Source organism: Camelus bactrianus, chromosome 33 (genome assembly GCF_048773025.1).
Source record: "Camelus bactrianus isolate YW-2024 breed Bactrian camel chromosome 33, ASM4877302v1, whole genome shotgun sequence".
Classification (NCBI taxonomy): domain Eukaryota; kingdom Metazoa; phylum Chordata; class Mammalia; order Artiodactyla; family Camelidae; genus Camelus; species Camelus bactrianus.
Window position 1 is genome coordinate 21,891,986 of NC_133571.1, and position 15,120 is coordinate 21,907,105.

General features: G+C 59.6%; 1 protein-coding gene across 2 annotated transcripts in view; it reads left to right on the plus strand.

Moving 5' to 3' along the window:
- ST14 (ST14 transmembrane serine protease matriptase) overlaps positions 1–14,047 on the plus strand; it is a 32,177-nt gene extending 18,130 nt beyond the window's left edge. For both annotated transcript variants that reach the window (XM_074357149.1, XM_074357150.1), the window contains exons 2-19: positions 1,445–1,604; positions 1,766–1,893; positions 2,140–2,210; positions 2,722–2,879; positions 3,089–3,124; positions 3,389–3,629; positions 4,460–4,599; positions 4,794–4,891; positions 5,509–5,618; positions 5,702–5,832; positions 7,058–7,162; positions 7,477–7,587; positions 7,670–7,783; positions 7,992–8,114; positions 8,850–9,036; positions 12,300–12,574; positions 13,176–13,312; positions 13,389–14,047. In XM_074357149.1, the coding sequence (XP_074213250.1) occupies positions 1,445–1,604; positions 1,766–1,893; positions 2,140–2,210; positions 2,722–2,879; positions 3,089–3,124; positions 3,389–3,629; positions 4,460–4,599; positions 4,794–4,891; positions 5,509–5,618; positions 5,702–5,832; positions 7,058–7,162; positions 7,477–7,587; positions 7,670–7,783; positions 7,992–8,114; positions 8,850–9,036; positions 12,300–12,574; positions 13,176–13,312; positions 13,389–13,550 (2,487 nt within the window). In that variant the 3' untranslated portion in view covers positions 13,551–14,047. The remainder of the gene's footprint in view (positions 1–1,444; positions 1,605–1,765; positions 1,894–2,139; positions 2,211–2,721; positions 2,880–3,088; positions 3,125–3,388; positions 3,630–4,459; positions 4,600–4,793; positions 4,892–5,508; positions 5,619–5,701; positions 5,833–7,057; positions 7,163–7,476; positions 7,588–7,669; positions 7,784–7,991; positions 8,115–8,849; positions 9,037–12,299; positions 12,575–13,175; positions 13,313–13,388) is intronic.
- Positions 14,048–15,120: the final 1,073 nt, after the last annotated feature.

Here is a 15,120-nt window from a genome sequence, read left to right on the forward strand (position 1 = left end):
ATATTTGTGGCAAGAAAAACAAATTGGTTGTAGTGGGAAGGATACAAAAGTGAACAATATTTTCAAAGACTAATAATGAAAACATAAAAGAATGGATGTAATTTTTTCAAAACTTTAGCTCTGTAACTCCTGGGAGGATGGGTGAGAGACAGAGAAGGAAGGACATTGAAGTCCACGTTTTCATAATAGGAAGTCAGTTGATTATATCTTAGATCGATGAACCAAGAGATAGTTATATTGGCATATTGTTTAGAAATATGGAGGCAAATTCCAGAGCAAGCAGCTCAAATGCATTTTAAGTGGTTGCCTCTGGGGTAGGTTTTTTCCTTTAAAAGTTTTATTTCTTTTTGAGATGTAATTGACACAGTAGTGTTGAAGTGATACGTTTATACGTTGCAATATGATTACCAGGGTTGGGTTGAGTATGGGATATGTTTCTGTGTTCGATATTAGACTAAGTCACAAATATGACCAATTAGGAAACTAAAGGTAGAGATACAAGTATCCGAATGTGGCTGGAGCGGGGAGACTTTTTCATAGCAGTGAGTAGATAATGCTTGAATGTGACGACTCAAGAAATGTCAGTTCAGGCCCATCATTTAGAGTCATGAGGTGAATACCTGATGGACCACATCTGGAAACTTAAAAATGGCTACATCTGTGGAACTTGGGGGTGGGGCTGTTGCTTTTACTGCAAACCCTGTTGGAGTGGGTGTGAGGCCATTAACTCTAAAAGGGCGCAGCCCCTCTCCAGGATTTAGGGCAGGCAGATGGATCATGTGCTGTCTGGCAGAACAGTTTGCCCACCTGTCATAGTGCTGCAGGCACCCCACCTGCCCCATCCATACTCATGCCCCTGCTTCCTGGATACCCCTTAATGGGGGGGAGCTGGGGAAGCTGCCATCCCATTTGTTGGAAGTTTTGTTTGCTTTTCAAGCTCTTGGGTGTGGATTCCAGTGGATACCTGGCCATGTCACCTCACCTTGGGATCCTGGCCTGGGGCATGTTAGGCTTACGGCAGAGTGACTTGTCCTGCAGGGGCATGGCCGAGCTGCCCAGTTCACTGCCTCTTTACTCTTGGCTGGCTGAGCTTTGGTGGGGTGTCCAGCGAAGCTTGCCCAGAGGCACCACAGCGGCCAGTCCCGGCCCTGGGCTGGGCCTGCTCTCCCCACACCTGGGCGGCCTCCTGAAGCTAGGATGGTTCAGGCAGGTGGACAGCCCCAGTGACTGGTTCAGACAGGCTGTTCGTTTCATTTTATTTAAACTTGCAATTCTTCATCAGCACGTGCCTGGTGCCGCCCGGACATGGGGTTGCAGGGCAGGGAAGGCTCGTGCCTCCTGCCTTTCCTCTCCAGCTGTACACGTGTTCCCGAGCGGGGCTGGGCGGCTGCTGAGGCGGGAGGGCTCCTGCACTGAACGGCAGTGCATTGATCTCTCTGTTCAGAACATGAACGGATTTGAGGAAGGCGTGGAGTTCTTGCCGGCCAACAACACCAGGATGGTGGAGAAGGGCGGCCCGCGGCACGGGGTGGTGCTGGCAGCCGTGCTGGCCGGGGTCCTCGTGCTGTCCCTTATGACCGGTCTGCTGGTCTGGCACTTCCAGTGTGAGTAGCTCCTCCCTCCGTGGGCCGACCTGGGAGATGGGAGAGATGGGGATGCAGATTGTGGGGGGGAAGGGGAGGGCTCAAGGCAGCTGTGGACGGTGTGGGGACGGGAGCGGGTGTGTCCCTTCCTCTGACCGCCCTCCTCCCCTGGTCTCTCACAGACCAGAACGTGCGGGTCCAGAAGGTCTTCAATGGCTACCTGAGGATCTCGAATGAGAACTTTCTGGATGCTTATGAGAACCCCAACTCCACAGAGTTTGCAAACCTGGCCAAGAAGGTGAAGGAGGCGGTGAGTCCAGTCCCTGGATGGAGCCCAGGCCCCCTGTCCACTCTGGCACCCATCTCCTCATCCAGAGGAAAAGGATGCTCCCCTTGGCTTCCAGACCGCTGGGCTGGTGTGTAATGTGGGCTTCCAGGCGCCTGGGAAGGTGCCAGGCCCCAGGAGGGAGGGAGCGGCCTGGGCTAGGGGCTGGGGTCGTTCCTGCTCTCGGGCCTGCCGTCACCTCCCCGCTGTCACCCCCTCTCCTTTCCTCAGCTGAAGCTGCTGTACAGTGGGATCCCGGTCCTGGGCCCCTATCACAAGAAGTCGGCCGTGACTGCCTTCAGGTGGGTGCCGGGGAGGCCGGGGGGAGGGGGACCGCTGCGGTGTGGTGTGCAGGGCTGAGGGCCTCGCAGCCTGTGCGTGATGAAGCCGCAAGGTCCTGCATGGAGAGGCAAGGCGCCAGTCCTTGTTCTGACTTTATCTCAAAAGTACTTCTGCATTTGCTAGTCTGATTTAACCTTTACAGATGCTGTGTGGCAGGTAGCGTTCTCAGCCCCTTTCAGAGTTCAGGAAACAGATTGAGAAGCTACCACTCGGCGTGCCCAGGCTAGTGGTAGAACCTCACCCCTGAGCCTGAGTGGCCACACTGCACGCCTGTTTGGGTGTGAGGCTGTGAGAGCAGAGAGTGAGGGGCCCAGGTCCCTGGCTTAGGGGTCAGCATGTGGGTGAGCATCCAGGACCCTGGGAGCAGATGGCCTCTTGGTGGGCCCCCTGGGGGGCCAAGTTGGCCTGTCTGCACCTGGCATCTGGGAGGGTGTGGGCACCGGCGTCTCAGGCTGGCCCATCTCTCCCCAGCGAGGGCAGTGTCATCGCCTACTACTGGGCGGAGTTCAGCGTCCCCAAGAACCTGGTGGAGGAGGTGGAGCGCGCCATGGCGGAGGAGCGCGTGGTCACCCTGCCGCCCCGCGCCCGCACCCTCAGCTCCTTTGTGCTGACCTCGGTGGTGGCCTTCCGTGAGTCAGGGGCAGCGGGGTGGGCATTTGCCCGGCCTGGAGCAGGGCCAAGCCCTGGACTGTTGTGGGGGGACCCAGCACTCCCAGATTCAGTGCCCGGAAGAGGAGACGGCCTGCTGGCTGGGCACCTCCCTTTAAGGGGATAAGGAAGCAGGAATAAGGAAACAGACCAGATCAGTAAATGTTTTATTTTCCCTCTTATTTTTCAGCCACCGACCCCAGGACAGTACAGAATGCCCAGGACAGTAAGTATCCTGCCCTCGTCCCAGAGGGGAAGAGAAGGGCTGTGGCTGGATGCCCCTTCAGTCAAAGGGATCCCCAAAAGTCACATGGTAGCGACGGCCAGCACGTCCCTGTGCCTCTCCCAGGCCATGAGAAGCCTTCTTTCCGATCTCTCCCAGGTCCAGGGCAGCCTGGGACACCTCAGAGAGGCCAGATCTGGGTGCCCCCCAGTGGGGGTTTGGGCTGCTCCCCCACCAGCTCTGCCCCGCGCCCTCTTGTCCACACAGACAGCTGCAGCTTCGCCCTGCACGCCCGCGGCAGCGAGCCCATCCGCTTCTCCACGCCTGGCTTCCCCAACAGCCCCTACCCGTCTCACGCCCGCTGCCAGTGGACCCTGCGGGGGGACGCCGACTCCGCACTGAGCCTGACCTTCCACAGCTTCGATGTCTCCACCTGTGACGAACACGGCAGTGACCTGGTCACAGTGTATGACACCCTGAGCCCCGTGGAGCCCCGGGCCGTGGTGCAGTGAGTGTCCTGGGCCAGCGGAGGTGGGCACTGGGAGGCTGGCGGCTGCCCGTGCTGGGTGGGGCCTCTGGAATGAACTGCAGTGCATGTTGGAGGTTCAGGCCACTGCCAGCTTCCAGGCAGCAAAGAGCAGCCGTGGCGTGGTCCTCAGTGTGAGCTGCAGGGCAGCAGCTCAGGGTGACTTTGTAAGCCTTGGCAAGGATGCCGGAGGCCCACGGGTCCCCAGATGCTGGTGAGCGTGCTTTTACCGGCCAGAGTGAAGGTGCCTCCTGCTGTTGTAAATAAGTGTTTTATTGTTACTCAGGGATGGTGAGGCCAACAGACCAGGAGGGGCTGCTGTTGAAGTGACTGCTACTCACAGTTCCTGAGAGGAGGGCCGTGCAGGGCTGCCCACGGAAGCAGCAGAGTCGGGCTGTCAGGAGGCAGAGGAGGCTGGAGGAAGACCGGGCAGGGCCTTTGTTGTGGTTGTGCAGGAAAGGCGGGCAGGGTAGCAGGCTCAGGACTGTAAAATGAGGGTGTTGTGACGAATACTGGCGTTAACAGATACAGAGGCGCTCAGAGCGGTGCCTGGCGTGTGCTTACGCGAGTCAGTAGTTACTGTTAGTATTTAGGCCGTAGTTTATTTAGTGAGGCCTCAACTGCTGGACATTCAGTGTTTCTGAGTTTTTGCTGTTTTAAACAAAAACTGTATTATGAGTAGGTCCTTATTCAGATGGCTGGTTGCCTGTGTGGGGACGGGCTTTGGACCCCACCCTTGGCCCTGTGTGGTGGGACCAGGGTTGGGGAGGGGTCCTGTCCGCTATGATGACACCGCCCTTCTGCCCCCGCAGGCTGTGTGGCACGTACCCTCCCTCCTACAACCTGACCTTCCTCTCCTCCCAGAACGTCCTGCTCGTCACGCTGGTGACCAGCACAGAGAGGCGGCACCCCGGCTTCGAGGCCGTGTTCTTCCAGCTGCCCCGGATGAGCAGTAAGGGGGTGCCCAGAAGGCAGGAGGGGACAAGCCTCCAGGCGGCCCAGGGGTTTGGAGCTCAGGGCCCTCCCGGCCGTGGAGAGCATCCAGTGCCTAGGCGTACTCTCGAGGGAGGCCAAGCCAGCTCTGCAGGGCCCCTCGGCCGCTTGGATCCTTGATCCTCACGCGCTCTCTCCTGCCTTTACTTTCAGGCTGTGGAGGCTACTTACGTGGAGCCCAGGGGACATTTAGCAGCCCCTACTACCCAGGCCACTACCCGCCCAACGTCAACTGCACCTGGCACATCGAGGTAGGAGCTGTGGATGGTGGAGAGAAGGGGGTGGCAGGGAGGGACCGTCCAGGGTGGCAGGAAGGAGGGCAGAATACATGGCCAGGAGTGCCTTTGGCGTCTCTAAGGTGCGGGTATCAGAGGCCTCGGGCGGAGCAGGTTTGGGTAGCGCTGATCTGCAGTGACCAGCAGACTCAGACTCAAATCCCAGCTCCCAGTCAGTGCCTGACTGAGGGCCCTGGGGCAGGGACCGCCTCTCAGTGCTGCACCTGCTCCGGGCACCGGCCTCCGGAGGTGCTGTCCGGATGGAATCAGAATGTGTGAGGCACAGAGGAAGCACTTGCTGGGTGGCTGGAGAAGGGACTACCCCTCAGGCCATCCAGTCCATAGTGCTGGGAGAACTTCCAGCCTCCTGTAGAAATATAGTCGTGTGTCTCACTGCTGGGAATCCTAGAAGGTCTTCTGTGCACGGAGCCCGAATCCCTCCAGCTGTGTCCTTACTGCCCGCGTGGGCCGGAGGGAAGAACCGGGCATCTGGGCCCCACGCCGCTGCTCCCCGGCCCCCGAGGCCGCCCGCGATGCCGCGGGTGCAGGAGGGAGAGGGCAGAGCAGAGGGCCAGCAGCGTCTCTCTCTTCAGGTGCCCAACAACCAGAACGTGAAGGTACGCTTCAAGGCCTTCTACTTGTTGGAGCCCAGCGTCCCCCTGGGCTCCTGCTCCAAGGACTACGTGGAGATCAACGGGGAGAGGTGAGTGTCTGGGGGTCGGGGAGGCGTGCCCTGAGCCCCCTCCCCGGGCGGATCCTCTTCCTACCGCTGCCTGCCGCCCCCAGGTTCTGTGGAGAGAGGTCCCAGTTTGTCGTGAGCAGCAGGAGCAGCAAGATCACTGTCCACTTCCACTCCGACCAGTCCTATACCGACACGGGCTTCCTGGCCGAGTACCTCTCCTATGACTCCAGTGACCGTGAGTGGACGCCCTGCGCAGGGGGAGCCTGGCCCTGTGGGGGGCTCAGCTGGAGATGCACTCTCTGCCCTGCATCTTACTGGCATCGTGCTCTCGGATTCTAAGCTGCCCGAGATTGCAGGATGCCTATCACTCTAGTTGCTTTTTGAGGGGAGAAGGGGCTGCCTTAGATGCACTTGTGAAAAAGGGCTGGCAGTGAACACTGGCAGACACCAAGCCCTGGGCCAGGCACCTCGGGTTGAGGACCTCGAGCTCCTTTGGGCCACTGTCTCTTTGGTTCAGCGTCACTACAACTTTGAGAATCTGTGCTTGTCTCTGTGGCCTTTTAGCACCTGTAGGATTAAGAGGATGGTTTTGAGACATATTAGAATAATGTACTAGGGCATGAGTCCTCAGACTCACGGCTCCTAGCGCTGAAAATCCTGTGGTCTGTACTGTAAAGACGGCTTTGCGTCTCACTGTCTGCTGTGGATATCAGTTCTAGCCTGTCCACAGTGAATTTTTGTTTCAAGCCCACATCATAGAATAACCTTTTGGAAGACACTTTAACTGTGCACAGGCATCCAGATAAGTTAAAATTCAATGGCAGGGCTCACCACCAAAAGTGTAATTGGATGAGCAAACCCTTTTGATAAGTGACTAAGCCACCTGTGCAGAGAAAGTGACCACGGCCGCTTCTCAGTTTTGTCATCTGCCTGATGACATCAGCTGTCAGATGCATTCCAGTCTCAGAAACACTGAAATGGGGAGGATCCCTTAGAATTAAGGAAATTTGGTGACGCAATTTGACATGAGCGTAGGGCACGGACATCATCCACTACCGAGCTGCTGTTGCTCCGAGTTGCTAATGGGGAGCCCGGTGCTTGGGGACATGGTGGCCAAGGACAGTGGACCAGAGTGCACACCCGCCAGCCTCTCTCCACTCTGCCCCGGCTTCCCCGGGGTTTCGTCACTAGCGGTCAGGAGGGACCTTGGCCAGCCCACCCCCGCCAGCTGTAGGACCCTCCACTTGCCGCAGCTCGGCCTGCCTGGGAGACCCCTGGGAAACCCCTGGGAGACCATGGCTGCAGCCCTGCCCCTCCCTGTGCTGGGGGCTGGGCTGGGCAGTTTTCCCTAGTGCTCACTGTGTCTGTGAGGTTGACTCCCAGGGTTGGGGCAAGGCGGGGAGCCAGCTGGGGAGGCAGGGGTGGTGGCCTTGGACTTCAGGCCTGCCCTCCCCCCGCAGCGTGCCCGGGCAAGTTCATGTGTAACACGGGGCGGTGCGTCGCGAAGGAGCTGCGCTGCGACGGCTGGGCCGACTGCACCGACTACAGCGACGAGCGTGACTGCAGTGAGTTGGGGCTGCGAGGCCCGGGCGTCCCCCTGCCCTCGCTGTGCTGGCTGGACCCCGCTGCAGGGCGGCCCGAGGTGGGAGGAGGCGGTGCCCCCCACCCCCGTGTCCGCCTTCCCTGGGGCTCCTGGTGGAGCAGGCGGAGCTGCCTCCACAGCTGGTCCCTAGGGGCGCCAGCTCCACCCTCCAGGTGGGAAGTGGTCCCCAGGAGCATGCAGTGGCCCCAGCTCTGGGGGAGCTGCAGTGAGTGATGCCCGGGGAGGCCCCATCCCTGCTGAGCCTCGGCGTGTAACTGCTGCCCCCCTACCCCCCAGAATGCAACGCCACCCACCAGTTCACGTGCGGGGACAGCTTCTGCAAGCCCCTCTTCTGGGTGTGTGACTCCGTGAACGACTGCGAGGACGGCAGTGACGAGAAGGGGTGCAGTGAGTGCCCTGGGGGGCGGCCGGCTCCCTGCTCTTCTGGGCTGGGGCGCCGGGCCTCCGCTGAGTCTCCCCGCTTCCGCAGGCTGTCCCGCCGACACCTTCAAGTGTGGCAATGGGAAATGTCTGCTGCAGAGCCAGCGCTGCGATGGCAAGAATGACTGTGGCGACGGGTCCGATGAGGCCACCTGTGACAGAGGTGAGGCCCGGCCCGGCCCGCTTTCCTCCCAGGGGTCCAGAGTTCAGTAAATCTTCTGGGAGGTGGAGCACATTGGCAGGGCTGGAAGGAGACAGGGCATGGGTGTGGATGGGTGGGCAGGCCTGAGAGGGGTGTGGGGTGGAGGGATCTTCAGGTTGGGGCTGTAACGAAATTGCCTCCCTTCCGCTATGTCCTCTGTCTTGAGCAGTGAGCACTATCACGTGCACCAAACAGACCTACCGCTGCCTCAACGGGCTCTGTATCAGCAAGGGCAACCCTGAGTGTGACGGGAAGAAGGACTGTACTGATGGTTCAGATGAGAAGAATTGTGGTGAGCAGGGCTGCTGCATACGGTTGTGTAGGTTGTCCACTGTGCAAGGCACATACAGAGGCAGAAATCATGCCAGCGCCTCAACCACCCAGCTCTGCCTTGGTGACAGGGTGTGTCTGCCTGGAGCAAAGGATGACTTATCTGATTTGCACCAAGGCACTGCCCCACGGGCTTGCTCTGGTCCTGGAGGCAAGGTCCAGGGCAGCCAGCACGTCAAGGCCTCTGTGGCAGGGCTGGAGTCCTGGCTGCGGTGCTGGGCTGACCCTGGTTTGTAGACCTGGCCATAGAGGCAAGTCCTGGCTTCCCCACCCTACCTGGAGGAGAGAGGGCACGGCTCCTGGAGCCCTCGGCAGGGTTTTGTCCCTACCCGACCCGTACTTCAGTCTGCAGCCCCTTGTGTATTTCAGAAGCACTGGCCCCAGGTTAAATGTGAGCCGAGCTGCAGCTGTTCTGTGAGTTCACGTCACCCATCGCTCCCCTCTCTGGGAGCATGTCCTTCACCTTTCGACCAGCAAATCTACGCAGATGACACCCAAATTCAATCTAAGCAAACCAGCAGATGTTTGGAGGCCCCTGACAGCACCTGTGCAGGAGTGGGGAGGTGGAGGTCGGGGGTTTGAATTTGGGGGCAGGGAGAGGGGCCAGGCAGCTGCCACGGCTGCTCCAGCAGTGCTGGTGCCCACACGGGCTCTCGCGGAGCCTGGCCCCCCCTTGACTCCCTCCTCTGCCCCCTAGACTGCGGGTTGCGGTCCTTCACCAGACAGTCTCGGGTCGTCGGGGGCGAGAACGCGGACGAAGGCGAGTGGCCCTGGCAGGTGAGCCTCCACGCCCTGGGCCAGGGCCACGTGTGTGGGGCGTCGCTCATCTCTCCCGACTGGATGGTGTCGGCCGCCCACTGCTTCGTCGACTACCGAGGATTCAGGTGGGCCTTGGCGGGGAGCAGGGAGGCCTCCTCTGTGCTTCCTGGAGTGGAAAGGCCCTGTGCCTGCGAGTCATGCCCGAGTGGGCCAGGGCAGGGACTGGAGGGGTGGCAGAAATAATGAAAAGGAATGTTTAGTGGGTGCCTTCTTGTCATGCGGGATCTCAGTGCCTCTCCTGACAACCCAGGCAGGCAGGTCTGATTACGTCCCCGTTAAAAAGAAATGGAGGCTCAGAAGGTAAGGACATTTGCTCGAGGTTGTACAGCTGTCTAGTGGCAGAGCCAGCCTCGAGCCTAAGTGTGTGGATTCTGGAGCCTGTGCAGTTGGTCTCTGCACCACGGGGACTCCCGTCCCAGCTCTGGCTCGCCAGGTGACCCGCTTCCTGGCCTCAGGTTCCTCATTGGTGATGGTGGCTCTCTGAGTCTTCTCCTGAGAGTTGTGAGAAGTAAAAGGGAGACGTGCTTGAAGTGTTGAGCGCTCTGCCCGCACACAGTAGCTTCTCAGTCCATTGTAGCCGCGGGTCCACAGCAGACTTGAGCCTGGCGCACAGGGAAGGTCCCTAAGGATGGCATGCTGGAGCCTCAGGACGGCGTGGGCGGGACCAGGGTGAGCAGGAGCAGGCGGGCGACCTGGGGCCGGGGCTCTTGGTGATGTCGGCCCAGCCTGCCCAGGTCCTCTGTCCATTGGCTGCAGGAGGGGTCCAAGGGGACAGCTTGCTCCTGGAGAGGAGGCAGAGGGTAGCAGACCTTCCAGGGGGTTCTCTGGGGCCTTCCTGCTGGGCGTTGGCCCTTCTGCTGTGGGCAGCTGTGAGAAGGGGCCCCAGGCTGCCTCGTTCACCCCTCGGCAAAGGAGAGAGAAGGACCGCTGTGGGCGTTCAGGAGAGATGGGGTCCGCAGCACAGAGTAGGCCTAAGGCCAGATGTTGGGTCTGGTCAGACAGGTGCACGTGCTGGAGGTGACACAGGTCTGGGGGAGTGGGGTCAGTACTGGTCCCCGGGCCTTGCTGGGCTGGCCAAGGACAGCCTCGTCCAGCCTGACTGTCGTCCCCCTTCTCATTTGGTCACACTCCACGCCACTCTGGGTGAAAGGGACTTGCTTTCTTTTTGGGGTGATGGGAGCTTACTTAAGAATATTTTAAATAACCTTTTATTTTGGAATGCGGACAAGTTGCAAAGACAGGATTACACTCCCGTCCCCTCGCCCAGTTTCCCTTGTTATCATGCCAGCAGGAGGAACTTCCCCAGTCCCTTCCTGCAAACGCCTCCAGGCTCCCCCTGGGCTCCTGGCCGCCATTGTACACCTGCCTCCCTTCTGCTGCAGGGGTCAGTCCAGGTCCCCCCTTTGCATCTGTTGTCCCGTCTCCCCAGTCTCCCCTGGTCTGTGACACGTTCTGTCTTTTCTTTGTGTGTTTATCGTGGCTTTGGCAGTCTGGAGGCCGGGACCCGTGGGGCGCCCCCATGTGGGTGTCTGGTGCTGCGCTCATGGTTAGACTGGGGCGTGAGTGTCTGGAAGAGTCATGTCACATTGGCAGGTAAATGATGTCATCCTGGCTGATTGCTGGTGATTTCATCTCTGTCGTCTGGTTAAGACGGTGTTGGCCAGCTCGCTCCACTCTGAAACGTTTCCCCTCTTACTCTGGTCTTTGGCATTGAGTCAATTTGGAATTGTCTCCTCTCTCCCGTTTATTTAATCATCTGTTCGTGTGTGTGGGGACTTGCGTGTATGTCTGTGCTGTAGGCTGTAAAATCCAAAACTGCGTCGTTTGCTGCTAGATTGCTCCAGAGCTGAACGCCGGGGGCTCTCCGAGGCTTGCTCCTGGCTCCCTTTGACCTGCACGCATGCTTCTGTTTTTCTGAGCCACTTCCTTGCTTTCTGGCACTACCAGTTGGTCTAGGCTCTTCTTGAATTTTCCTGGCCCGGCCCTAGAACTAGCCCTTCCCTGAGGAGAAACCAAAACCCGGGCACTTGGGGTCCTCGTGATTCCTGCAGTCCCCCTGTTTCCAGCCCTGCCATCAGGGGGCGCTAGGATGTGCATGTACGTGGACTTCCTGGGGCATCTGCCCTGTGTCCTCCCCTGCTTCTTCTCTTTCCCTTGTTTCGTCTTTTTATTTTTTGTTTCCTTTTCCTTCTCATCAGTCTTACTTCTGCCAATTAATGCATTAACACCCATTGTATGTATGGTATGGTCCGGTACCCCGGCCCCACCATGCGTCAGGACTCCACTCACTGCCTGTCCGTCCCAGATGGTCCAGAGAGAGCAAATCTGCCCTCTCCGTCTGGGGCTGTAAACAGATCTCAGTCCCGCCTGTGAAGTTGCAGGGCCACTGGGTATAGATTCAGTCTTCAGCCCTGCCTCCGTGCAGCAGTGATGGCTATGACCGAGCCAGTCCCCTCTTCTCGCGAGACCACACCAACATTGGAGCCTAGTGGGCAAAGTGGCTGTGGCGTGTCTGCGTTGTGCCACCCCCACCAAAGTGGTGTTTTTTTATGGGGGTCCCAGGCTGTTCTGTTCTGCACACACCCCTAGCCAGAGCCCACACCACCCTCCAGTCCCCTGGGGCTGCCTCTGTGCAGTGGGCCCCAGCTCTCTGCTGGGCTCCTCACCGATCTCTGGCCACCAGTCCCGGCTTGTCCCTGCTGGCTTGCGTCTAGGGCTGGGGATCACAGGGACCCTCCGTGTCAGTTTCCCTTAGTTCTGTCTGTCAAGTGGTTGCTACTTTCTCCTTGGAGCCTCGGAAGCTCTGCTTTGTCCCTGCTGACCTCCCAGCTGGAGAGGGGGCGTCCCAGCATGAGAGTGCCTTTCTTCCTGTGCTACCCCCTCCCTGCAGGGCTGGTCCTGCACCAATTTTTTTCTTTTTCCTTTGGATTTTGTGAGAATCCTCCTGTATTTCGAAGCAAGAGACACTCTGCGAGTTCAGTAAGTGTTCTGTGCGATTCAGTGGGTTTGTAGATGTAATCCTTGGTGTATTTGCAGGAGAGGGTGAGCTGTGAGTCTCTGCTCCGCTCTCTTGGCTCAACCTAGAAGTCTTTGGGTTGATTTCTGTGTTACTCCTTCTGAGGAAGATAAGGTTAATAAGATAGGAGGTCGTTTTGTTAACAAAATAAGAATGTACTGAGAAAGGAAAGCAGAGGTAAGGGGGTGGGAGCTGCACTGCCCGCGTACGGGATGGCGCCCCGACCCTGCCCCATTCCTGTGGGCGGGGACTGGGGGCGGGGCTCAGCTCCTCCCTCCTCCGCCCCTTCCCCGCCCCTCCCTGCCCCTGCAGGTACTCTGACCACAGCATGTGGACTGCCTACCTGGGTCTGCACGACCAGAGCCAGCGCAGCGCCCCGGGGGTGCAGGAGCTCCGGCTGCAGCGCATCATCTCCCACCCCTACTTCAACGACTTCACCTTCGACTACGACATCGCGCTGCTGCAGCTCGAGCGGCCGGTCGAGTACAGCCCCACCGTGCGGCCCATCTGCCTGCCCGACGCCACGCATGCCTTCCCCGCCGGCAAGGCCATCTGGGTCACCGGCTGGGGCCACACGCAGGAGGGAGGTGAGGAGGGCGGCTGTGGCGTGGGGGTGGGGGGTGCCCTGGATGAAGGGCCTGCGCGACCTCGGCCAGTCGCTTCACTCTGGTCCTGCTTCTTCAGTGAAAAGCAGAGTAAAGCACCTTCCCACGGCAGGCGCTCCCTGCGCGCGAGGACCCTGTCAGGGAGACGGCGATTTGGAAGGGCCTGTCCCGCCGTCCCTGCCAGGGTGGGCGGTGGGAGCCCGGCCCCCTGTCTTGCCTCCACGTGAAGGCCTGAAGGTGGATAAATGTGATGCCCGAAATCAGCTGTGGAGCTAGTGCAGCGGGAAAGAGGGATCACCTGGGGCTTGAGGCTTTGTGGCCGGCCCCCTTTCTCAGCCCCTTCCCAGGGTGTGTGTTGGATTCGTCCCCTGACCGAGGGTCGCCGCCCGGATCACCCCGTCTGTCTGCACGGGTCCTACCCCGGAGACGCACCCTCTGTTTTCGGCCCTGTGCCGGCCACAGGCATCCCAGCTGTTTCCAGGGTTTGCTCGTCGTCCCTCCCTTCGGGGCGCCGCGCCGGGGGCCCTCCCCACGCCCGCAGCTCGGCCCCTGGGCGCTGACTGCCGGCCACCGTGTCCCCCAGGCACCGGGGCGCTCATCCTGCAGAAGGGCGAGATCCGCGTCATCAACCAGACCACGTGCGAGCGCCTGCTGCCGCATCAGATCACCGCGCGCATGATGTGCGTGGGCTACCTCAGTGGCGGCGTGGACGCCTGCCAGGTGGGGCCGCGGGGGCCCGCGGGGCGGGAGGGGGCGCGCCGCGGGGCTCCATGCCGAAGGCCTCGTCTCCCCACAGGGCGACTCCGGGGGCCCCCTGTCCAGCGCCGAGGCCAATGGGCGGATGTTCCAGGCCGGCGTGGTGAGCTGGGGTGACGGCTGCGCACAGAGGAACAAGCCGGGAGTGTACACGAGGCTCCCCGTGTTTCGGGACTGGATTAAAGAGCAGACTGGGGTGTAGACGCGAGGCCCACCCGCCGGCGTGCACAGCTGCGGGCTGAGGACTGGATGGCTCTCTGCACCCCCGGCTTGCCCCCCAGAACCCAGACTGTGAACTGAACCCCCAGGCTCTGGAGATGGAGAACCCCCTCGAGTCCTCGCACTTCCTCAGCCTGGAAGTGAGGTTGGGGAGCGGAGGGGAGGACACTGGCGGTGCCCAGGCGGCAGAGGTTTGGGAGGTTTGACGACACAGCGTCTCCCCTTCGGCCCCAAGCTGGGCGAAGGCTCTTTCCCGAAGGTTTGCTGCTTCTGCCGCTGATCCCAGAGCTGCTGTCTTGACTCTGGGACGCCTTGGGTGGGGCAAGTAGGGCCCTGTGGGCTCCTAGGGTCACACTTTTCAGGAAACCCAGGTCTGAAGGACCAGGGAAGTCAGACGGGTCCAAGATTTGAATGTTTTACCAGCTCCCAGAATGGGGTTCAGTGTGTGTATTTGTGAGTAAAACACTTTGATTTTGGTAATTTTGTTTTCTTACTGGAGTTGATGGGCTCCTCTAGCCCCAGATGCAAGAAGCCGGGCTTAAATTCCTCTCCACACAGATCCCGGAGTCAGGCTGAATGGGAACCAGAGTGCTCTGTGGCCTCCTCCGGGCCAGCAAGGGCTGTGTTCCTGCTCTTACCTGAAGCTTCGGACACCAGGGCCTGGTGCCCTGAGAAGGGGTGGGAGGGGCTGCGGCACCTGTCCAGTCTGCGCACCCGGCGGGGGAGGAGCTTGTCCCAGGATTTTCCATCAGGTGGGGAGGTGATCACACGAGTGTTGTGTGTGTGTGTGTCTGAACCACTCGGACAGGGGGTGTGCGTCAGTCCGTGCCTGTCCAGTGTGGGCTGTGGCCTTGGGGGAGTGACACTGCCTTGCTTGAGGCTTCTCACACGTCTGGTGCCATCCTCCTTCGATTTTCACTTATTTAGAATGTTCTCTATCTCCTTGCTTGGGATGACCCAGAGACAGTGGGAGGATCTGGGGAGGACTTAGGGAGATCTTGAAAAGGCACGTGCAGGCCTCCTGTATGCGGGGCTGGGGTGGGTGGAGGGGGCAGACCTGGGAAGAGACAGCAGATGCCAGTGTTGAGAGGGAAGACAGGGCGGTCTGCGCTTATCGCCAGCTGTGTCCCCAGTCGGGCCTCGCTGCTAGAGATGCTGATGCGTATTTGTTGAGTGAATGGCCTTTGCCTTCCATGATTTTGGAAACCAAAGGGACAGTCTGGGAAGGCTTCCTGGTGGAGGTGAGCTGCTGCTTTCATTTTAGCCTGAGTGTTTTAGCCTCTGGAGGGAGTAAGTGCTGTCTTGACACCTGTGCAAGCACGTGCATTGGGTTTTCCTTCCAGGAAAAGGAAAGAGTGTTATTCTCACCGAGGTGTCAGGGGTAAAGGAATGAAGGTGCTGTCAGAGGACCCTGTGCGGGCGGTGTAAATAGCTGGTGTGCAGGCAGAGGCTTCACTGGTGGTCTGGTTCCCACGGGCCGGGAGCGTTGGCACCCGCTGGGATGTTGCAGGCTCAATTCTCCCGCTTCGCCCAGACCTCCATCAGAGACTCTG